This window comes from Chiloscyllium plagiosum, unplaced genomic scaffold, assembly GCF_037043375.1.
Source record: "Chiloscyllium plagiosum isolate Xiang-an unplaced genomic scaffold, Cpla_swu_hap1 HiC_scaffold_45, whole genome shotgun sequence".
NCBI lineage: Eukaryota > Metazoa > Chordata > Chondrichthyes > Orectolobiformes > Hemiscylliidae > Chiloscyllium > Chiloscyllium plagiosum.
Window position 1 is genome coordinate 19,367,092 of NW_028270183.1, and position 24,896 is coordinate 19,391,987.

General features: G+C 48.1%; 1 protein-coding gene across 1 annotated transcript in view; it reads left to right on the forward strand.

Moving 5' to 3' along the window:
- Positions 1-24,896, forward strand: part of LOC122552353 (adhesion G protein-coupled receptor E3-like) — a 100,074-nt gene that overhangs the window by 40,632 nt on the left and 34,546 nt on the right. The window contains exons 7-14 of the mRNA XM_087983182.1: positions 3,544-3,734; positions 7,917-8,084; positions 9,823-10,000; positions 12,519-12,635; positions 14,746-14,927; positions 18,361-18,531; positions 20,029-20,229; positions 22,766-22,986. Coding sequence (XP_087839308.1) covers positions 3,544-3,734; positions 7,917-8,084; positions 9,823-10,000; positions 12,519-12,635; positions 14,746-14,927; positions 18,361-18,531; positions 20,029-20,229; positions 22,766-22,986 — 1,429 coding nt within the window. The remainder of the gene's footprint in view (positions 1-3,543; positions 3,735-7,916; positions 8,085-9,822; positions 10,001-12,518; positions 12,636-14,745; positions 14,928-18,360; positions 18,532-20,028; positions 20,230-22,765; positions 22,987-24,896) is intronic.

The window sequence follows — 24,896 nt, forward strand, 5'->3', positions numbered from 1 at the left end:
TTGAGTGCGTGTGTGTGTGTGTTTGTGAGTGAGTGCGTGTGTGTTTGTGAGAGAGTGCATGTCTGCTTGTGTGTTTGTGAGTGTGTGCGTGCCTGTGTGTGTGTGTTTGTGAGTGAGTGCATGCCTGTGTGTGTGTTTGTGAGTGAGTTCATGCCTGTGTGTTTGTGAGTGCGTGCCTGTGTATGTGTTTGTGAGTGAATGCGTATCTGTGTGTGTGTTTGTGAGTGAATGCGTATCTGTGTGTGTGTTTGTGAAATAGTGCATGTCTGAGTACGTGTTTTTGAGTGAATGCATGCCTGTGTGAATGTTTGTGAGACAGTGCATGTCTGTGTGTGTGTTTGTGAGAAAGTGCATGTCTGCGTGTATGTTTGTGGGAGAGTGCATGCCTGTGTGTGTGTTTGTGAGAAAGTGCATGTCTGCGTGTATGTTTGTGGGAGAGTGCATGTCTGTATGTGTGTTTGTGAGAGAGTGCATGTCTGTGTGTGTATGTGAGTGAGTGCATGTCTGTGTGTGTGTTTGTGTGAGAGTGTGTATCTGTGTATGTGTTTGTGAGTGGGTGCGTACCTGTGTGTGTTTGTGAGTGAGTGCATGTCTGTGTGTGTGTTTGTGAGTGAGTGCATGTCTGCTTGTGTTTTTGTGAGAGAGTGCGTGTCTGTGTGTGTGTTTGTGAGTGAGTGTATGCCTGTGTGTGTGTTTGTGAATGAGTGCGTGCCTGTGTGTGTGTTTGTGAGTGATTGCGTGCCTGTGTGTGTGTTTGTGATTGAGTGCATGTCTGTGTGTGTGTTTGTGAGTGAGTTCATGCCTATGTGTGTATTTGTGAGTGAGTGCATGTCTGTGTGTGTGTTTGTGAGTGAGTGCATGTCTGCTTGTGTTTTTGTGAGAGAGTGCGTGTCTGTGTGTGTGTTTGTGAGAGAGTGCATGTCTGTGTTTGTGAGAGAGTGCGTGTCTGTGAGTGTGTTTGTGATTGAGTGCGTGTGTGTGTGTGTGTTTGTGAGTGAGAGCGTGTGTGTGTGTTTGTGAGAGAGTGCATGTCTGCTTGTGTGTTTGTGAGTGTGTGCGTGCCTGTGTGTGTGTGTTTGTGAGTGAGTGCATGCCTGTGTGTGTGTTTGTGAGTGAGTTCATGCCTGTGTGTTTGTGAGTGAGTGCGTGCCTGTGTATGTGTTTGTGAGTGAATGCGTATCTGTGTGTGTGTTTGTGAGTTAATGCGTATCTGTGTGTGTGTTTGTGAAATAGTGCATGTCTGAGTACGTGTTTTTGAGTGAATGCATGCCTGTGTGCATGTTTGTGAGACAGTGCATGTCTGTGTGTGTGTTTGTGAGTACATGTCTGTGTCTGTGTTTGTGAGAGAGTGCGTGTCTGTGAGTGTGTTTGTGAGAAAGTGCATGTCTGCGTGTATGTTTGTGGGAGAGTGCATGCCTGTGTGTGTGTTTGTGAGAAAGTGCATGTCTGCGTGTATGTTTGTGGGAGAGTGCATGCCTGTGTGTGTGCTTGTGAATGGGTGCATGTCTGTGTGTGTTTGTGAGAGAGTACGTGTCTGTGTGTGTGTTTGTGAGTGAGTGAGTGTCGGTGTGTGTTTGTGAGAGTGTGTGTCTGTTTGTACGAGAGTGTGTCCGAGTTTGTGTTTGTGAGTGAGTGCATGTCTATGTATGTGTTTGTGTGAGAGTGCATGTCTGTGTGTGTGTTTGTGCATGAGTGAATGCATGTCTGTGTGTGTATTTGTGAGTGAGTGCATGTCTGTGTGTGTGAGAGAGAGTGTGTCTGTGTGTGTGTTTCTGAATGAATGTATGTCTATGTGTGTGTTTGTGAGAGAGTGTATGTCTGTGTGTGTACGTGAGTGAGTATATGTCTGTGTTTGTGAGAGAGTGCATGTCTGTGTGTGTGTTTGTGAGTGAGTATATGTCTGTTTGTGTGTTTGGGTGAGAGTGTGTGTGTCTGTGTGTGTGTTTGAGAGAGAGTGTATGTCTGTTTGTGTGTTTTTGAGAGAGTGCATATCTGTGTGTGTATTTGTGAGTGAGTGCATGTCTGTGTGTGTGTTTGTGAGCGAATTCATGTCTGTATGTGTTTGTGTGAGAGTATCTGTGTGTGAGCATATGTATGTGTATGCGTGTATATCTGTGTGTGAGTGTGTCTGTGTGAGAGACCATATCTATGTGCCTCTGTGTGAGAGTGTGTTTTGTATGTTTGTGTAAGTAAGAGCGTATGTGTGTGTACGAGTGTCTGTGTGTGTATGAGTGTATGTGTGTGTGCATGTGTGAGAGAGAGTGTGTTTTGTGTCTCTTTGCATGTGAAAGAATGGGAGTGAGAGAGAGTTTGTGTGTATTTGTGTGTTAGTATGTGAGTGAGTGTGTGTGAGTGTATGTAGGTGTGTGAGTGAGTGTGTGTGTGTTTGTGTTTGTGTGTCTGAGCGAATGCATGTGTGTGTGAGTGACTATGTGTGTTTGGTTGGGTGTGTGTTTGGGTGTGTTTGGGTGTTATATGTGAGTTTGGGTGAGAGTGTGTGTGTTTGGGTGTGTGTGTATGAGTGAGTGTGTGAGTGAGTGTGTATGTGTGTTTGGATGTGAGTCTATGTGAGTGAGTGTGTATGTTTGGTGCAATGTGTGTGCCTGTCTGTTAGTGTGAGTCCGTGTGAGTGCGTGTGTGAGTGTGTATGTATGTGTGTTTGGGTGTGAGTCTATGTGAGTGATTGTGTATGTTTGGTGTAATGTATGTGCCTGTCTGCGAGTGTGTGTGAGTGAGTGTGTATGTGTATTTGGGTGTGAGTGAGTGTGAGTGACTGTGTATGTGTGTTTGTGTGTGTTTGTGTGTGTGTGTGTTTTTGTGTGAGTGAGTGTGTATGTTTGGTGTGATGTATGTGCCTCTCTGTGAGTGCGTGTGAGTTTGTATGTGTGTTTGGGTGTGAGTGTGTGTGAGTGAGTGTGAATGTTTGGTGTGATGTATGTGCCTGTCTGAGTGTGTGTGAGTGCGTGTGTATGTGTGTTTGGGTGTGAGTGTGTGTGAGTGAGCGTGTATGTGTGTTTGGGTGTGAGTGTGTGGGTGAGTGTGAATGTTTGGTGTGATGTATGTGCCTATCTGTGAGTGTGTGTGAGTGCGTGTGTATGTGTGTTTGGGTGTGAGTGTGTGTGAGTGAGCGTGTATGTGTGTTTGGGTGTGAGTGTGTGGGTGAGTGTGAATGTTTGGTGTGATGTATGTGCCTATCTGTGAGTGTGTGTGAGTGCGTGTGTATGTGTGTTTGGGTGTGAGTGTGTGTGAGTGAGCGTGTATGTGTGTTTGGGTGTGAGTGTGTGGGTGAGTGTGAATGTTTGGTGTGATGTATGTGCCTATCTGTGAGTGTGTGTGAGTGTGTGTGTATGTGTGTTTGGGTGTGAGTGTGTGTGAGTGAGTGTGTCTGTGAGTGGGAGTCTGTGTTGGGGAGCCGGGGTGCGAGTCCCCGTTGAATTGTACCCACCACGTGCAGCTCTTGCATTGGGAGCAGGTAAAATGGGACATTCCTGGACATTCCTCTACCGAGCGGACCCTGACACTGTGAATCCCTTCTATGTGCAGAGAATGCTCACTTTGTCTTCTTCACCTTCGATGCACTTTCTGCACCGGGAGACGTCAAGAATATAATGTATTCATCGGGCAAACTGAAGTACCACCTGCCATTTGTCACTGACTTGGCAATTGTGATCGGCTACATCACACCAACCTTGGAGATGTCTGTCCCCATTAACGTCACCTTGTCCATCAACCAGGTTTGTAGATCTTGCAGTCTCCCCCACAGCAGAGACCACTGGCTTGGAGTTTATTGCTTATAAATATGTGGTCTTGCATTTTGGCAAGGCAAACCAGGGCAGGACTTATCCAGTTAATGGCAGGGCCCTGGGGACTGTTGTCAAACAGTCAAAAGGTAGCAGGTTATAAGATTAGATTAGATTAGATTACTTACAGTGTGGAAACTGGCCCTTCGGCCCAACAAGTCCACACCGACCCGCCGAAGCGTAACCCACCCATACCCCTACATTTACCCCTTTACCTAACACTACGGGCAATTTAGCATGGCCAATTCACCTGACCTGCACATCTTTGGAATGTGGGAGGAAACCGGAGCACCCGGAGGAAACCCACGCAGACACAGGGAGAACGTGCAAACTCCACACAGTCAGTCGCCTGAGGCGGGAAGTGAACCCGGGTCTCTGGCGCTGCAAGGCAGCAGTGCTAACCACTGTGCCACCGTGCCGCCCATAAGGTTGCTTGAAAGTTGGCAGGGTGGTGAAGAAGGTATTTGGTACACTTGTCTTCATTGCCCAGACCATTGGGTTGAGGAGTTAGGATGTCATGTTGCAGTTATACAGGACTTCGATGAGGCATGTTCTGGACTGTGTCCAGTTCTGGTCCCCCTGTTACAGGAAGGATATTATTAAGCTGGAGCGGGGACAGAAGAGATTTACCAGTGTTTTGCCGAGAGTGGAAGGTTTGAGTTATAAGGAGAGGCTGGATAGGCTGGGACTTTGTTCACTGGAGCATAGGATGCTGAGGGGTGACCTTATAGAGGTTTATAAAATCATGAGGGGCATGGATAGGGTGAATAGCGAAGGCCTTTTCCCAGAGGTGGGGGAGACCAAAACTAGAGGGCAAAGGTTTAGGGTGAGAGGGGAAAGATTTAAAAGGGAGCTGAGGGGCAACTTTTTCACACAGAGGGTGGTGCGTGTATGGAATGAGCTGCCAGAGGAAGTGGTGGAGGCTGGTACAACTACAACATTTAAAAGGCATCTGGATGGGGATATGATTAGGAAGAGTTTGGAGGGACATGGGATATAAACGTGGGCAAATGGGACTAGGTTAGCTTGGGAAAACCTGGTCAGCATGGAGAGTTGGGCCAATGGGTCTGCTTCCGGGCTGTATGATTCCATGACTCTATAAGAAAGCCTAAAAAATCCACTTGATGCCCTCAATCCTGTTAGATACAGAGCAGTTTCTTAAAGTAGTGATGACCAGGGAAAGATATTAAAAAAAGAACACAGCCCCTTGTCTGATGGAGAGGGGAGGAATCAGAAGGTGGGCCGAATGGTACTCCTCAAAAAGCCACATTTGACACTGGGGGAGTCTTTGACCCCTTCTCCCATAACGTAAACATCCAGTAAGTGGCCTCCTTACTCCAACACACCTTCTCAATTGTCTCACAACAGTTTATCCAGGGTGGTGTCTAACCAGCTCAGGGCAAGCTGACAGTCCCAATTGCAGAGGGGTTTGGTCCTGTTGGAGTTGCCCATCGCTGTCTCCCTAGTACTCCAGCACTGGTATATATCTCTGCAGTATCCCAGCTTACCCAGTCTGCATTTCCCCTTGACATCAGTCACACTTGGGGAAAGTGAGGCCTGCAGATGCTGGAGATCAGAGTCGAGAGTGTGGTGCTGGAAAAGCACAGCCGGTCAGGCAGCATCCAAGGAGCAGGAGGGTCGATGTTTCAGGCAAGAGTCCTTCATCAGGAATGAGGCTGTGGGCTATGGGTGCTCGGAGATAAATCAGAGGTGGGGGTGGACGCTGGGGGGAAAGGTAGCTGGGAATGTGATAGTTGATGAAGGTGGGGGGGGGGGTGATAGTTTGGAGAGGAGGCTGGAGCAGGTAGGTGGAAAGAATGATGGACAGGTCAAGAGATTGAAGCCAAGTTGGAAGCTTGGGACTGGGATAAGGTGGCGGGAGGGGAAATGCCCTCTCACACATTCCCTCGAAAAGACCTCAGCCTGAAAACCAACCCCGAATATCATTCTGTGTTCACTCAATGATCACACCCTTGTCTCTGAGTGGGACTTTTGCGGATTCACTGGAACTTCATTTCCCATCTGGTGGTCCTGGGGCAGTCGGGGCAATGGTGCATTATGGGAAGGTAGGCCTCTGGCTTTACAACACCAAGATCCAGAAAACAGGATCAATCCAACAAAATCTTTCAAAGGAAACCAGGACTTTTTATTTAATGAAAACAGAAATTGCCAGAAAGACTCAGCAGGTCTGGCAGTAAGGAATCATACAGCACAGAAACAGACCCTTTGGACCAACGTGTTCATGCTGATCATAATCCCAAATTAAACTAGTCCCACCTGCCTGTTCCTGGCCCATATCCCTCCAAACCTTTCCTGTTCACATACCTGTCCAAATGCCTCTTAAGAACCCCACTTGTCCTCACCTACCTCCCCACCAATCTCCATATACATTGTAATTTCCGCCACCTCCAAACGGACCGCACCACCAGGGATATATTTCCTGCCCCTCCCCTATCAGCGTTCCGAAAAGATCACTCCCTCCGTGACTCCCTCGTCAGGTCCACACCCCCCACCAACCCAACCTCCACTCCCGGCACCTTCCCCTGCACCCGCAGGAGGTGCAAGACTTGCGCCCACACCTCCCCCCTCACCTCCCTCCAAGGCCCCAAAGGAAACTTCCATATCCGCCACAGATTCACCTGCACCTCCACACACATCATCTATTGCATCCGCTGCTCCCGATGTGGCCTCCTCTATATTGGGGAGACAGGCCGCCTACTAGTAGAACATTTCAGAGAACACCTCTGGGACACCTGGACCAACCAACCCAACCACCCCGTGGCTCAACACTTCAACTCCCCCTCCCACTCCACCAAGGACATGCAGGTCCTTGGACTCCTCCATCGCCAGACCATAGAACATGACGGTTGGAGGAAGAGCGCCTCATCTTCCGCCTGGGAACCCTCCAACCACAAGGGATGAACTCAGATTTCTCCAGTCTCTCAGTCAAATCCCTCGAACTCAGCACCGCCTTCCTAACCTGCAATCTTCTTCCCGACCTCTCCGCCCCCACCCCCTCTCCGGCCTATCACCCTCACCTTAACCTCCTTCCACCTATCGCATTCCCAACTCCCCTCCCCCAAGTCCCTCCTCCCTACCTTTTATCTTAGCCTACTTGGCACACTCTCCTCATTCCTGAAGAAGGGCTCATGCCCGAAACGTCGATTCTCCTGCTGCGCTTTTCCAGCAACACATTTTCAGCAAATGCCTCTTAAACATTGTAACTGTCCCCACACCCACCACTTCCTCTGGAATTTCATTCCACACACGACCCACCCTCAGTGTAAAACACGTTGCACCTCATGCCCTTTTAAAGTCTTTCTCCTTTCACCTTAAAAGTATGCCCCCTTGTCTGAAATTCCCCCATCCTAGGGAAAAGACAGCAGTCATTCACTTTATTGATACCCCTCATGATTGTATAAACATTTATAAAGTCACCCCTCAACCTCTTACCTTCCAGTGAAAAAAAATCTCTGACGAGAAAGCAGACTTAACATTTCAGTGACCCTTCTCCAGAACTGATAGTAACTGGTATGAATGAGGAAGGAGGAGTAAACTACAGGCGGAGACGGACCCCAGAGACAGAGAAAAACATTTGGAGTGACAAAAGAGTTAAAGGTCAACTTGGGAGAATGATTGGCTGCTAATGGGGACCATTAATGGCTGACAATGGGTTGTTTGTGATGGCGGCCTATGTGATGACAAGGCCTGGTGTGTGGGGGTTGTGGTAAGGACACAGGAGAAGGTGCTCAAATCCCAAAATTATTCAACTCAATATTGAGTCCTGAAGGTGCTCTTCTTCCAGCTTTCACTGAGCTTCGCTGGAGCACTGCAGCAAGCCTGAGACACAGATGTTGGCCAGGGGTCAGGGTGGGGTGTCAAAGGGGCAAGCAATTGGAAGCTCAAGGTCGTTTTGTGGACAGAGTTGTAGGTATTCTGTATTGCATCTCCCTGCTGTAGAGGAGACCAGATTGTGGACAGTGAATACATTAACTCGAGTGAAGTGCAGGTAAATTGCTGCTTGTTTTAGCAATCCCAGTCATTTCTGCATCCAGTATACTTTGCCCTTGAGTAATCCGGTGTCACTGAGATCTTAATATATTCCAATTTGAACAGGATCTAACTCCAGAAGATCTACTGTGCGTTCGCTTGAGTGTTGAAAATTGTTTGAAGGTTTGGACTTCAGAAGGCCGCGAGGTGTATCTTACAAACAGCACCCACATTGGTTGCACATTCCCAGAGTTATCCACATTCACCGTACTGAAGAGGATACAGTCAATTGAGGTACAGGCTGTGCTCTGGGTTTGAGTGGGTGGAGAATCGGGGAGATTTGTTTCCAACACTGACCTGATTTGCCTGCTTGTGTCAATTCAGCTGACACTGGATAGCGTTCCCATTTTGACTTTTTGAAGTCTGTGCCAGATCTTCAAAAGCAGCTTTCAATTCACGCCCCTGTTCCTCTGCCTGTTGTCTCCCTCCTGTATGGATCCAGCTCCCTGTTGAAGGTTCCTCTCGGTTCAGTTTCCCTCTCCCCTTTCAGACACAGCGTTTCACCTTTATACTGACTTGCTGTCTAACATAACCAGGAACTCCCTCTCACAGTCTACCTGTGTCGCCATTTTTGGGAAATGCGCACTCAGCTGCCTTCCCGCCCCCCCCCCCCCCCCCCCAGTGTGTGCCAATCATTCACCCTCATAAACAGAAGCACATTGTGGTCAGGAGCAAATCCAGAGCACTCCCACTTCCTATCCACTTCCGATATCCCTCGGATCATGAGGAATCTGTCTCCCAGCCTGATGCATCTTCAGCGATGGAGTTGCCACAACTCACTGGAGTAAAGGATTCCATACCTTCTCAATCCTTTGAGAGATGACATTCCTCCTTGTCTCAGTATTAAGACAAAAGGTCAGTGCCTGGCCCTGAGGATGTTCCAGATTGGCCAAGCCAGTGAAAACCAATTCACCATGTCCCCCCTTCAGAATCGTGACCATCTCAATAAGATGACCTTTCAATCCTCTGGGGCTTTAGAAGTGGAATTCAACTAATCTCTCTTCACAGACCGTTGCTAGGAACCAGGTGGCTTAGCTGGTCATGTGGGTGGCGTGGGTATGGAATGAGCTGCCAGAGGAAGTGGTGGAGGCTGGCACAATTACAACATTTAAAAGGCATCTGGATGGGTATATGAATAGGAAGGGTTTAGAGGGATATGGGCCAAGTTCTGGCAAATGGAACTAGATTAGGTTCGGATATCTGGCCAGCATGGACGTGTTGGACCGAAGGGTCTGTTTCCGTGCTGTATGACTCTGTGACTCTATGGCTAACTTGTCAACATAGTCATGCCACCAGCATGGGTTCGATTCCCGAACTGGCTGAAGTTACCACGAAGGTTTGTAACCTGTTCCCCTCTGACCTGAGCTGTGGTGACCACCACCACCAGTCATCTCACTCTCTAATGAGGAAGTGGGATGATGGGACTTGGATATCCCAGGAACCCATGCAGTGACCTTTGCCCCACCAGCTCCAATGGAAGGATATTCTTAGAGAAACTAGAAAGCAACAGTCATTGTCATAGACACGTAGAGCTGTACAGGACCATTCGGCCCAACCCTCTGTCTCTCCCTCTGTCTCTCCTTTTGTCTCTCCCTCTGTCTCTTCCTCTGTTTCTTTCTCCCTCTGTCTCTCTCTCTCTCTTTCTCACTCACTCTTTCTTTTGGACTCTCTCCTTTTCTCTCCCTCTCCCTCAATGTCTCCCTCTCCCTCACTCTTCTATCTCTCTCCCTCACACTCAGTCTCCCTCTTTTGCACTCTCTTTTTCTCTCCCACTCTCTCTCTCACACACTTGCTCTCCCTCATTGTTTCTTCCCCTGTAGCTGACCCCATGTGTCATTTGCACTGAGGGCCTGATGTCACCACCGATTGACCTGGCTGTTGTCTGCCTGTTGTGTTCTGTAGCTGCCCTCAGATATTCTGGCATTGTTAAAAGCTGCACGGTTCACTAATCCAACTCTGCCTTTGGCTGCAGAATGCTGCCGAAATCCTCTCCTCGTTTCCAGGCAAAGCGCTGTCATTCGATGAGGGGAATAAAGCTGAAGTCTATGCTATCATCACGCAACACCTCACCCAATTAGAAGATGCTGCCCAGATGATGGCGGCTGATGCGGTCACTCAAGGAGAGCTGAAATTAGTCTCAGACATTCAAGGTAACCTCATCGAATTCAAAACTCTGCAAGACGTGCCGGTAATTGGCGTTAGAGCTTCAATGGCCGGAACGGACATGGTGGGCTGAAGGGCCTCTTTCTGACCAGGGAGACCAGAACACCAAGGGCTCACTCCCTAAAGATACAGAGTAGACCATTGAGGACTAAGATGGGGAGAAATGTCTTCGCCCAGAGGGTGTGGAGCCTGTGGAATTCTGCCCCCCCCCCCCAACCTCAGTAAGTGGTTGAGACCAAACCCAGTGAATGTTTCCAAGAAAGAACTAGATATCATTCTTAGGGCTAAAGGGATCAAATGGATGGAATTAGGAACAGGGTCAGCCATAATGGTATTGAACGGTGGAGCAGGCTCAAAGGCCTACCCCTGCTACTAGTTAACATGTCAACCCCCAAGTAACTGGGACCCTGGAGTAACATATAGGTCAAACTGAGTAAAAACAGCAGATTCCCTTCCCTATCACCATGAATGAAGCTAAAGAGATCCAAGGGTTTGAGGAGGAAGTGGGAACAAGGCACGGAGTTGGATAATCAGACATGACGAGTGTAGCAGGGCTGAGCGGCCTACTCCTCCTCTTGTTTCCTACATGGATATGATTCTGTGTTGTCAATCAACAACATCCCAAAATCCTTCTGAGCCAATAACGCCAGCTTGGTGAAGGAAGCAGAAAGGCTGAGGCCTACAAGACCCGACAGACTGCAAGGAGCCAGACGGTGTTCACTCTGGGTTGGCGGAGGGCTCAATGTTTGGCCTGGACTGCGGCTTGGCCTTTCTCCCCAGAGTGCCGTTGTAATTCCTTACCACAACCTGAACCCTTGAGGACCCATTTCGGCTCACAGACACTCCCCGCCTCACGACGGCTGTCAAAACACAGGACCACGGTATCCCCTTCAGACAGGGACCATCAGAATGGCTAAAACTGAGCTTCTTCCCAAGAATACCCCAAGTGAGGCCTGCAGGAGGATGGGCAAGGGCTCACTTTGTACATCCACGTGCCCCACCCATAAAGGGAGCAGCTTTGGAGAAGGTAATGTGCAGTGATAACCTGAGGTACCTTTAGCTGTAACACTGTCGGAATCACCCTCACCTCGCAGTGCAGCGGCTGCAGGTTCAAGCGCCATTCTAAAGGCTGGTCTACGTCCGTCCTGGGAGACAATCTGGTGCAGGCCATTGAGCCCCTGCTACACTCCTCATGGCTGATCATCCAACTCTGTGCCCAGTTCCCACTTCCTTTCTGTACCCTTTAATCACCTCAGGTTCATTAATGGATTCAAGGAGGAAAACCTGGTCTGACCTGTACATGACTTCAGGATCCCTCTTTTAAGGAGAGATGGTTGCATGGTAACATTCACTGTAGTACCACTCTCTCATCAGGGAGAGAGAGAGAGAGAGAGAGTTAGACAACTGTTGATGGTTCAGTCTAAGTATCTTCAGGTGATGTTGAGGAAGTAAGAGTCTTTGTGGTAACCTCAGCCAACACAGGGATTGAACCCACGCTGTTAGCATCCCCTTGCATTACAAACCAGCCAACTGATCCAATCAACTCATTCATGATGAGTAACCCAGGCCAAGGCTCCAGGTACAAGTTCTCAAATCCCACCATAGTAGCTGTTTCCATTTATATGCAAATGTCAAATCTGAAATGATAAAACTGCTCTCAATTCATGATGACCATGAAAACCAACGCCAAATGTTGTAGAAAACCATCTGGTTAGATGATGCCCAGTGAAAATCTGCCATCCTTACCCTGCCGATGATATAGAATGTAACAACTATTCCCACCAGCCTATTCCACAGGTTATAGATCATGTTTAGTCAATCTTTCTCCCTCCTTTGCTATACTGAGTCCCATTCCCAATCGGCGATCAAAGACAAGGAGCTTAAATATCAAGGAAGTCTGGATGGGTTGAAGGGCCAGTTTCAATCCTGTATATTTGATGTAAGTGTGCTGTATTCAAGAGCAAAGGTCTGTTTATGATGGTCATCTAGAGTTAGAGCAGACCAATGGGAATGGACACTTACGATGAACAGGGATAAGAGAATTTGATCTATCATCCTGCCCTCCCTTAACATCCATTTGAGGCCTGGGTCATGAGGTTCGTCCTTAAGTAACTCTTGAAGCAAAGCATTGGTGTTCTCATTTTGTTCTTCTCATGTCAACCATCGTGTCTCGGGGCCTTCCGAGGCCTTAACGGGTCTTGCTTTTGGGGATGGGTCAGTTCTACTGTGTTTAAATTGGCAAAGTGGGCTCTTCCTGGTCTCACTTGGAGGTCATCTCCATTAAATATCATCCCATCTGGTAATTGAGAGATTCAAAGTTAATTTCGATCAAGGCATGAAGGGAAGGAAAAGGGTTTTGAGGTAAATGGGGAGAAAGTGGGCAAACGTGATTGGGACTGTATGGGGGACGAGTATTTTGGACAAATGGGTGAACTGAATGAGTAATGCAATTCTAAGGTGTTTCCACACAATAATCTACCAATCCTGTTGCATTTTGTTTTCCAGAACTCACAGTTCAGGCATTGCCAATAAATAGTTCCCTGAGTGGAGAAGCAACATTATCGACTGTAACTACACACGTGACAATACCTTGGGACACCGTGAGGGGAAACCAAACCTCTGGTTAATATTAACCTCTGCTTGAAATATCCAACATCGAGAGCAAATCCTCTTCATTGAGGGACCGTCTCTCCTCACCAACCTGCGTTGGTTTCAAAACATGATATGGAGGTGCCAGTGTTGGACTGGGGTGGACAAAGTTAAAGATCACTCAACACCAGCTTCGAGTCTAAGAGGTTTATCCAGAGGCACTAGCTTTCGAAGGGCTCCTTCCTCATCAGGTGGTTGATGAGGGGGCAACGCTTTGAAAACTAGTGCCCTCAGGATAAAGCCGTTGGACTATAACCTGATGCTGTGTGATTTCAAAACATGTCGCGCAAGATATTTCCATTCGTGGCCTGAGTCCCAAAAGGGCCTCTTTATCGGAATAATCACTTCCAAATCCCATAAGGAATTCTGGAGGATTGTCCACATTCAGAAGGTGAATTATGCTTCTCGGCCCATTGAGTCTCCACCACCATTCAATAAGATCACGGCTGATCTGATCATCCTCAACTCCACTTTCCTGCCTTTCCCCCTGAACTCTCGATTCCCTGAATGATTAGAAATCTGTCTGTCTCAGCCTTGAGTGATCCTAATGACCCAGCCTCGACAGCCCTCTGCGATAAAAATATTCCACAGATTCTCTCTCCTCCAAGGGAAGAAATTCCTTCTCCTCTCTTTCTTTAAGGGGTGTCTGAGATGATGCCCTCCGGCCCTAGAGTCTCTCACAAGGAGAAACCATCTCTCCCCATCACTTGTGCATTTCAATTATGTCACCTCTTGGGATTCGCCATTTGAATCTTCTCAGGGCTGTTTTAGAATTTTAAAATTAGATTCCCTACAGTGTGGAAAACGACCATTTGGCCCAACAAGTCCACACCGATATTCTAGAGAGTAACCCACCCAGACCCATTCCACTACCCTATTACTCTACATTTACCCCTGACTAATGCATCTAACCTACACATCCCTGAACACTGTGGGGTAATTTAGCATGGCTAGTCCACCTAACCTGCACATCTTTGGACTGTGGGAGGAAACCGGAGCACCCATTGTCTCCAATGCCAGTAAATTCTTCCTTAGATTACTGTTCACGGTATTCCAGCTGTGGCCTAGCTAACACCTTGCACAGTTTCAGAAAAACCTCCCTACGTTTATCCACCATTCCCTTTGAATACCATCGGCCTTTCCTTTTACCTGCTAAACCTCAATGTTAGCTTCATGTGACTTAGGCATGAGGAATCCTGGATCTCTCTGTGATGCAGTTTTCCATTTCAATAATATTCAGCTCCTCTATTCTTCCTGGTAAAGTTTGGAACCTTACGTTTGCCAATATTATATCCCATCTGGCAGGTTTCTGCACATGTCCTTAATCTATCGATAGCCCTTTACAGTCCCATTAGTGTCCCCCTCACCACTTGCCTTCCCACCTACACGTGCCATCAGCACACCTGGCTGTAGTACTTTTGCTTCCCTCATCCCACTCATTCATATGAGAGATTGAGTAGACTGGGATTATACTCATTGGAACTTAGAACATTCGGATGTGTGGGGGGGGGGGGGTTGATGGTGGAATCTTAGAGAAGCATCTAAAGTTATGAAGGGAACAGATAAGATGGAAGCGGGGAGGTTGTTTCCACTGGTGGGTGAAACTAGAACAAGGGGGCATTGCCTCCAAATAACGGGGAGCAGGTTTAAGATGGAGCTGAGGAGGAACTTCTTCACCCAGAGGGTTGTGAATCTGTGGCAGTCCCTGCCCAGGGAAGCAGTTTGAGGCTGCCTCGTTGGATGTTTTTAAGGTGAAGGTAGATGTTTGAACAGGAAATGAGTTAAGAGTTAGGGTGAGAGGGTGGGGAGGTGGAGCTGACTCCATGCAAGGCTCAACCATGATCTTATGGCGGAGCAGGCTCGAGGGGACGGATGGCCTACTCCTGCTCCCAGTTCTTCTGTACAAATCGAAGAGTAAATCAACAGATAAAGCGTGTGGTTCCAAAAAGAACAAAAGGCTCTGTATTTGAATTCAAACTAAAACAGATGACCTGATGATGCAAATCAGTACGGTCTGATGTCGGTTTGTTCTAGGTGTGCTTTTGTGTTGGATACAGTGTAAATGTCCACCCTCCTTTTATAGGAATCGCCTGCGTAGCCACCATTGTTCTCAAGGGCTCAGAATCTGGAATGGACGCTGACCATTTGGGAAACAAATACAAAGCGAAGCCAAGGCTGGTTTCTGACGTACTGACCATCAGTATCAGTGGCTTCAAGAAAGGGAAGCTCTCCACTCCCGTCAGCTTACAGTTTACACAGAGTGAGGTTCGTTATGCTCTGCTCCACCGTCACTGAGAATGCGTCCGTGCTTCCTGTGTGATTCCACGTGCATCTATTGATGTGATCAACAGAGACGTCCGTGTTTTCGACCGGAACATGTTCCAACCCATAGTTCCAATTCAACATGTTCCAAACCATTAAGTTATCCAGGACAGATACACCGTGGTGTTAGAGACAGAGTAAAACTCCTCATCAAACACTCCCAGGCCAGGTACAGCACAGGGTTAGATAGAGAGTAAAGCTCCCTCTACACTGTTCCCCATCAAATACTCCCAGGCCAGGTACAGCGCAGGGTTAGATAGAGAGTAAAGCTCTCTCTACACTGTTCCCCATCAAACACTCCCAGGACAGGTACAGCACAGAGTTACATACAGAGTAAGGCTCCCTCTGCATAGTCCTTTTAATCCCTCCCAGTTTACAGTTGATGAGTTGGAGGTGCCGGTGTTGGACTGGGGTGTACAAAGTTAAAAATCACACAACACTAGGTTATATCCAACAGGCGGCACGGTGGCACAGTGGTTAGCACTGCTGCCTCACAGCGCCAGAGACCCGGGTTCAATTCCCGCCTCAGGCGACTGACTGTGTGGAGTTTGCACGTTCTCCCCGTGTCTGCGTGGGTTTCCTCCGGGTGCTCCGGTTTCCTCCCACAGTCCAAAGATGTGTGCAGGGTCAGGTGAATTGGCCATGCTAAATCGCCCATAGTGTTAGATAAGGGGTAAACGTAGGGGTATGGGTGGGTTTCACTTTGGTGGATCGGTGTGGACTTGTTGGGCCGAAGGGCCTGTTTCCACACTGTAATGTAATCTAAAAAAAAATCTACAGAGGTTCAATTGGAAGCAATTAAACCTGTTGGACTATAACCTAGTGTTGTGTGATTTTTAACTTACAGTTGATGAGGACACTATCTGCATGGGACGTTTTTCTTGCAGTGTGGATGAAATTGTACCCCAGCCCTAGAGGAACAAGTGTAATGGCGAATGGGGGGGTTCAGTAGGGGGGGAAACGTGAAGAATTTGATTTTCAACATCACCAACATTTTCCCGAATCTATCTCCTCCAGTGTTACAGGGAATGTTCAGAATCCCGGGCCTTATAGAGAGGCAGCTTATTCCAGTGCATTGAAGTGCAACTCACTGAATCAAATCCCCCTTTCACTTCCTCTTTACTCCATCGAGAAATTAAATGCAAATTCCGCAGGGAAGTACAGAGCGGGTAGCTGGTGGTTACAGCTTGGCCAGTCTCCGTCTCAGCCATTAATCCACCGTTTCTCCTCAATGATGTCCCCACACAGACTGTGACCACCGTCCTCCTCGAAAGTACATCCAGGCAAGCTGGCATCAGAGAGCTACCAGCCTCTTACGTCACCCTGCCCTCTTCTCAGACCACCCTCAGTCCCCACTTTGGGGGTCTTCAGCATTTAAATGTTGCAGCTCCGAGATGGTTATTGCTTGGCCGTTTCTGCCATGATGGCCCAGTGGCATTACCGCTGCACTGTTAATCCAAAGACCCTGACAATGCTGCGGCTTCGAATCTTGCAGATGGTTCAAGCAAAATCTGAAATTCAGAGCCTAATGATGACCATGTTGTCAATTATTGGAAAAACTCACCTGTTTCACAAGTGTGAAGGAAATCTGCCATACTTATCTGGTCTGGCCTACACGTGACTCCAGACCCACAGCAATGTGGTTGAGGGTTGGTGAGTTTGAGCTCCAGGGAGAGGCTGAATAGGCTGGGGCTGTTTTCCCTAGAGCATTGGACACTAAGGGGTTTACAGAGGTTATAGAGGTTTATAAAATCATGATGGGAATTGATAGTTTCAATGGGTCTTTGTTCCAGGGTAGGAGAGGAACATGGGTTTAGTGTGAGAGGGGAAAGATATAAAAGAGACCTCAGGGGCAACTTTTTCACACAGAGGCTGGTGCGTGTATGGAATCAGCTGCCAGAGGATGTGGTGGAGGCTGGTACAATTACAGCATTTAAAAGGCATTTGGATGGGTATATGAATAGGAAAGGTTTGGAGGGATATGGGCCAAGTGCTGGTAAATAGGATTAGATTAGTTTAGGATATCTGTTTGGAGTGAAGGGTCTGTTTCAGTGTTGTACATCTCTACACCTCTATGAGTCTTAACTGGTTTCTGGCCAATAAACGCTGGTGATGCCCTCATTCTGTGAATGAACAATAAAAACAGGGTTGCTTTGTGAGCTAGGACAGCCAAACCATAGTGTGCATCCACACAGGATGCTTTAGAGGGGACATGGACACCCATGGCTACTTGCTGATTTTCTTAATGTGGCCTCCTTTCTCCTGCCAGCCTCTGGGGTTCAGTTCAGTGAGCGGGTCAGAGTGAGGAGGGAACACTGAACATGTCAGGCAGACACTATCCTGTTGTAACATGTGCTGACATCAATGCCCGAGTGACACCCAGGCAAACACACTGTGCCTCATTCCCAGCTAAACTGGCGGAGGGTACAACTGAGAGAGGAGCTGTCCTTGCTGAGCTGAAAGGAGACCACACTCCATCTTAGTTATAATTCTCCAGCTGAGGATCTGTAGCCACTTGAGCCAGGACCCAGAAGTGGGCGGCACTGTAGCTCAGCAGTTAGCACTGCTGCCTCACAGCGCCAGGGACCCAGGTTCGATTCCACCCTCGGGTGACTGTCTGTGTAGAGTTTGCACATTCTCCCCGTTTCTATGTGGGTTTCCTCCCACAGTCCAAAGATATTCAGGTTAGGTGGATTAGCCATGGGAAAGTATCCATAGTGTCCAGGGATATGCCTGGTTAGGTGGATTAGCCACAGGAAATTATCCATAGTGTCCTGGGATATGCCTGGTTAGGTCGGTTGGCCATTGGAAATTATCCATAGTGTCCATGGATATTCAGGCTAGGTGAGTTGGTCATGGGAAATGCAAGGTTACAGGGATTGGGTGGGATGCTCTTCAGAGGGTCGGATTGGACTCGATGGGCTGAATGGCCTGCTTTCACACTGTAAGGACTCTATTAGACCTTCATTCCTGCTCATCCGAGACAGTGGGACTCACAGGCTAATGGAGAATTTGTTGTGCCATTGGAGTGATTACCAGCCAGCCCCTCTCAGCCAGTACAAAGTACTGGGATAGTGCACCTGGACTGGGTACTGGGCTAGATAGACCGGGAACGGCCCGGTTAGCTCTGATGCAGGTACAAATCCCCCACTGTGCTCTGTGATACACACACAAAGTGGAAAGCAATGGGCACATCGATGTTGCTGGAGTACCTGGACCCGCTTCCACTCCAGAGGAACATGAGCAGAGAGCATCAACAGCCTGCTTTTGAACTGTGGTATTTTAATATTGGTCATATTTTACAAACGCGATGCAAAACTCTGTCAAGTGCCAATCCCTCACTGAAACTTTCCTCTCTCTCTGTTTCTGACTGCAGAGTAAAGACCAGACAAATGTCCCCATCTGTGTCTACTGGGCCAGTGCCGCCAACCAGAGCGGCTGGTTATCAGATGGTTGCACGGTTCAAAGCTCCAAAGGGAATCGAACAGTCTGCAGTTGTAACCACCTGACCAGCTTCGCCGTGCTGATGGCACCCACAGAAATCCCGGTACAACCTCCATTCGGTGAAAATGTCTCTCCATCACGTGTGATAAGCAGGAAATGATACCTCTGAATCAACAGCTTATCAAGGGATTGGGGAACCTAGGCTGTTGCATTATTCATTGCCTGAGAATGTACCAACTGAGTATTGGGAAAGCAATAATCAAGATCCAATCCACCCTTTTCCAATCCCTGTGAGCCCCACATTTCCCCACGGCAAATCCACCTAATCTGCATTTCCCTGGAGACTATGGGGCAATTTAGCACGGCCAGTCCATCTAATCTACACATCCCTGGAAACTACAGAGCAATTTAGCGTTGCCAATCCACCTAGCTTGCATATCCTGGACACTTTGGGCAATTTAACATGTCCAATCCACCTAACCTGCACATCCCTGGACACTATAGACAATTTCCCATTGCCAGTTCACCTAGCCTGCACATCCCTGGAACCTATGGGCAATTTAGCATCACCAATCCACCTAAACTATACATTCCTGGATATTATGGGGCAACTTAGCTTGGTTAAAACACCTCATCTACATATCCCTAGACGTGACAGAGCAACTTAGCACGGCCAATCCACCTGACCTGCACACCTATGGATTGTGGGGGGGAGTCTGGAGCACCCAGAGGAAACCCATGCAGACACGGAGAGAGTGTGCAAACTCCACACAGACAGTCGCCCGAGGCTGGAATTGAACCCGGGACCCTGCCAACCGTGTCCATAAGAAAGTCTATCTGGGCCTAGCTCATGGTACACACACCCCATGAGGGACACCCACGGCAACACCTATGACTTGGGAGTAAAGGGGTTCAATTCCAGTTCACCTCCGATGGAGAGGAGTGATCATGGGGCATGGGCCGTGGTTCTATTCAGTGAAAAACAGAGATCGCAGCTCTTTAATATCCACGCTGGACAGGAAACAGGAAACTGGAGGGTTAGTTGAAGAGTCAGAGGTGGGGTTAGGAGGGACGAGTGAGGTGAGGAGAGTTGAGATAAGGAAGAAACCAATACAGTTGAGTGGGGGTCCAGGAAGAGATAGAGTCATTGACTCTGGTCTTGGAGAGGAAGTAGAGTGGGGCTGAAGGATGAGCTCAAAGTCAGCAAGGTAAGACAATCAGAGAGAAAGTGAGGACTGCAGATGCTGGAGCTCAGAGTCGAAGGGTGTGGTGCTGGAAAATCACAGCAGGTCAGGCAGCATCCGAGGAGCAGGAGAATCGACGTTTCAGGCAAGAGCTCTTCATCAGGAATGAGGGGGTGAGCCAAGGGGGCTGAGAGATAAATGGGAGAGGGGTGTGGCTGGGAGGTAAGGCGATCAGAGGAGGGCGTATCGGTGATTACCTGTAAAATGCCAAGATGATTCACAGTGTAAAGGGAGGTCAATGTTGGAGACAGGGCTGGCAGGTTCCTGAGCTGCCGGGCTCAGTTCCTCCCTGGGGTAACATCCTGCGGTTTGGATGCTCCCTGCTTCACTGCGTTGTTCTCCCTTCTCTCTACCAGGATTCCCAAGAAAACATCCTGCAAAAAATCACCTATGTCGGAATAGCGGTGTCCTTGTTCTGCCTCCTGCTTTCCCTCATCAGCTTCACCCTGTGTCGTTCAAGTAGCAACATTCGGATCACCTTACATACCCACCTGACCCTCAGCCTGTTCCTGGCTGAACTCCTGTTTGTGATTCATATTGACCAGGTCGCCAACGAGGTAAGTCCCCGAGACTTTACACAGAGACGTGGGATTGGCTCAGCATGTAGCCCTTGCACTATAGAGGTCAGGTGTGCTTGAGTCTCTCTTGATCCAAGGGTAATTCTAGGAAGAGGGAAAACCCAGGAAAAATAAAGCTAATACTTGGAAATAAATGCATTGGAGCACTGTTTTGCGATAGACAAGATGAACCAGTAAGTGTCATTTGCAAGTTTCACTGGTTATTCCTACCCAGTGCAGCATTGGAATAGAATCCCCATGTGTGTGGGAGCAGGCCACTCAGCCCATCAAAGAGCACCCCACCCAGACCGTGTAACTCTGCATTTCCCACAGCCAATCCATCTAACCTGCACATCTTTGGACTGTGAGAGGAAACCCGGGAGAATGTGCTAACTCCACACAGACAGTCACCCGAGGCTGGAATCGAACCCGGGTCCCTGGTGCTGTGGGGCGGCAGTGCTAACCACTGAGCCACCGTGCCACTCACAGGTTGTCTATTGGATGACAGATTCAATTATCTGTCTTTTGATTGTTGGTGGACGATCCCGTGGCTCTGTCTGAACGAGACACTGGCCAACGCCCATCCCTTAACCTCGAACACTCAAAATGTGATGGAAGTTAGTGGGAAGATGGTGGCAATGCCCCTGAACTCACACGGCCAGGCTGATGCCGTGGGGACACAGTTTCAAATCCCAGTGTGCCATCTAATGGAATTTAAATTCAATTAATAAATCTGGAATTATACGGTGCGTGACCTTATAGGTAACTCAAGGCAACTTCCCTGCTGATTCTCGGGAATAATCCGATATCCCGATAGGCAAGCATGGGTGGAACTGCTTTGGAGGGAGATTGGTGACCGTGTGAAAGGTCACAGAGAGTTGGCAGAGGGCACACAGCGAGAGTGCGCCACTCTCACAGTCAGGTAGAGACTTGTTGGGATGATTCCAACACCTCAGCGAGAGACACTCAAACCTGGACTGCGGGGAAGTTGTTCACAGCAGGGTGCCCCTGACTCGGCCTGGCATTTATTGCCCCTTCCCTAATTGTCCTGAGGGCAGTGAAGAGTCAACCGCATGGCTGTGGGTCTGGAGTCACATGTAGGCCAGACCAGGCAAGGATGGCAGATTTCCTACCCTAAAGGACTTTAGTGAAGGAGATGAATTTTTACAATCAACAATTGTGATCATTAGAATCAGCAGATGGTGGTATTTGAATTCTCTATTTTAAAAAACATAGGTCTGGAATTAAGATTCTCAATGATAACAATGTGCTGATTGTCGCGAAAACCCTATTGAAGGAAGAAAACTGCCATTCTTCTGGTCTCCAAATTTGAGGAAAGACATTCTGGCTATTGAGGGAGTGCAACGTAGGTTCACGTGGTCAATTCCTGGAATGGCGGGACTACCTTACGCTGAAAGACTGAAGCGACTGGGCTTGTATACCCTTGAGTTTAGAAGACTGAGAGGGGATCTGATTGAGACATATAAGATTATTAAAGGATTGGACACTCTGGAGGCAGGAAACATGTTTCCGCTGATGGGTGAGTGCCGAACCAGAGGACACAGCTTAAAAATACGGGGTAGACCATTTAGGACAGAGATGAGGAGAAACTTCTTCACCCAGAGAGTGGTGGCTGTGTGGAATGCTCTGCCCCAGAGGGCAGTGGAGGCCCAGTCTCTGGATTCATTTAAGAAAGAGTTGGATAGAGCTCTCAAGGATAGTGGAATGGAGGGTTATGGAGATAAGGCAGGAACAGGATACTGATTAAGGATGATCAGCCATGATCATATTGAATGGTGGTGCAGGCTCGAAGGGCAGAATGGCCTACTCCTGCACCTATTGTCTATTGTCTATTATCCTTACCTGGTCTGGCCTACAAGTGACTCCAGACCCACAGCCAATGTGGTTGATGCTGAACTGCCCCCTGGGTAATTAGGGAAGGGCAATAAATGTTTACCTCATGATGCCCTGGTCCCATGAATGAATAAAAAAGTAACTTCACGCCAACTGGAAATCAAAGTGGAATTTGAGTTCTGGGTAATCGGACATAGAACAGAGAACATAACAGCACAGTACAGGCCCTTCGGCCCTCAATGCTCTGCCGACCTGTGGAACCAGTCTGAGGCCTATTAATCCTACACAATTCCATATTCATCCGTATGTCTATCCAGTGCCCATTTAAATACCCTTAAAGTTGGTGAGTCTACTCCTGTTGCAGGCAGGGTGTTCCACACCCCCACTATTCTCTGAGTAAAGAACCTCCCTCTGACATCTGTCCTATATCTATCACCCCTCAGTTTAAAGCTATGCCCCCTTGTGCTAGCCATAAATCACGAGTCACTGAAACGTTAACTCTGATTTCTCTCCTCATATACTGCCAGACCTGCTGAGCTTCTCCACCCGTTTCTGCTTTCGTCTCTGATTTCCAGCACCCGCAGTTCTTTCGATTTTCCATCTGGTTTTTTGCTCTGAATGAATGGTGGTCGGTCATTTCGAGGTTGATCTCACCCTTTCTTAAAGCACGTGACTCTTTCAGATTGCGTGTAAGATCGTCGCCATATTACTTCACTACCTCTTCTTGGCCTGTTTTGCCTGGATGCTTCTGGAAGGAGTTCAGCTTTACCTCATGGTGGTGAAAGTCTTCCACTCCAGGAGTCTGCAGCGGAAATACCTGTACCTCACTGGCTATGGCCTCCCTTTAGTCATTGTCGTCACGACAACAGCGATTGACGTGAACGCTTATGGGACCAAAACGTAGTAAGTGTAACTTGGCTCATTCATGAGGATATCACTTGAGTGAAACATTGTCTTTAAGGAAGGGATCTATCTTCCAGTTGTTAGCCTCTTTGAAGAAAGAATATTGTACAGATTACAGAAGGGATTCGATTCTTCCATCCGCTGCAGTCACGGGGGATCTGCTCACCCAATCACTGGCTGGCTGTTGACATCTGACTGATGAGATTTTGGAAGATTGGTTGAAGTTGTTATTGGAAAACATCTGATTTTCTTTTACCCCTTTAATGATGGGCTAGCACATTGAGCAACCATGTGCAGGCAGATTGGATAGTTTAGAATGACATCATGGTTAGCACATACATGGTGGGCTGAAGGTGTCTGGGCTACATTATTCTATGTGCTTTGTTATGTGAGAGGGAGTGAGTGTGAGAGTGTGTGAGGGAGAGAGAGAGAGAGACCGTGAGAATGGGAGAGAGGTTGTGTGTGCGTGTGTGAGAGAGAGAACGAGACAGTGTGTGTCAGAAATTGTGTGTGAGAGCTGGAGGTTGTGTCTGTGAGTAAAATTGTGTGCCTGCAAGAGAGTGTGTTGGTGAGAGATTGTGTAAGAGTGTGTGAACATGAGGGAGCGTGTGTTTGTGAGAGACAGTTTGTGTGAGTGAGGGATTATGGGGGTGAGAGTGTGTTCGTGAGGAAGAGTGTCAAAGATAGAGACAGTGTGTGAGAGAGATTTTATGAAAGAGCTTATGTGTGTTTATGAGAGACAGTTTGTGTGAGAGAGATCATGCATGTGAGGCTGAGAAACTGTGCTTGTGAGAGTGTGTGTGTGTGAGAGAGTGTGAGAGAGAAGTGTGCGTGTGTGTGTGAGAGTGTGAGAGAGAATGTGTGTGTGAGTGTGAGAGAGAGAGTGTGTGTGTGAGAGTGTGAGAGAGAATGTGTGTGTGTGTGTGTGTGTGAGAGTGTGAGAGAGAATGTGTGCGTGTGTGTGAGTGTGAGAGAGAATGTGTGCATGTGTGAGAGTGTGAGAGAGAATGTGTGTGAGAGTGTGAGAGAGAATGTGTGTGTGTGAGAGTGTGAGAGAGAATGTGTGCGTGTGTGAGAGCGTGAGAGAGAATGTGTGTGTGTGGGGGTGTGAGAGAGAATGTGTGCGTGTGTGAGAGTGTGAGAGAGAATGTGTGTGTGTGTGTGAGAGTGTGAGAGAGAATGTGTGCGTGTGAGAGTGCGAGAGAGAATGTGTGTGTGCGAGTGTGCGTGTGTGAGTGTGAGAGAGAATGTGTGTGTGAGAGAGTGTGTGTGTGTGTGAGAGTGAGAGAGAATGTGTGCGTGTGTGAGAATGTGAGAGAGAATATGTGTGTGAGAGTGTGTGCATGTGTGAGTGTGAGTGAGAATGTGTGTGTGAGTGTGAGAGAATGTGTGCGTGTGCGAGAGAATGTGTGTGTGAGAGAGTGTGAGAGAGAATGTGTGTGTGCGAGAGTGTGAGTGTGTGTGTGAGAGTGTGATAGAGAATGTGTGTGTGAGAGAGTGTGACAGAGAATGTGTGTGTGTGAGAGAGAATGTGTGTGTGAGAGTGTGAGAGAGAATGTGTGTGTATGTGAAAGTGTGTGTATATGTGCGTGTGTGAGAGTGAATGTGTGTATGCGAGTGTGTGTGTGAGAGTGTAAGAGAGAATGTGTGTGTGTGAGAGAGTGTGAGACAATGTGTGCGTGTGTGAGAGAATGTGTGTGTGAGAGAGAATGTGTGTGTGTGTGAGAGAATGTGTGGGTGTGTGAAGTGTGAGAGAATGTGTGTGTGAGAGTGTGAGAGAGAATGTGTGTGTATGTGAAAGTGTGTGTATGTGTGCGTGTGTGAGAGTGAATGTGTGTATGCGAGTGTGTGTGTGTGAGAGTGTAAGAGAGAATGTGTGTGTGTGAGAGAGTGTGAGACAATGTGTGCGT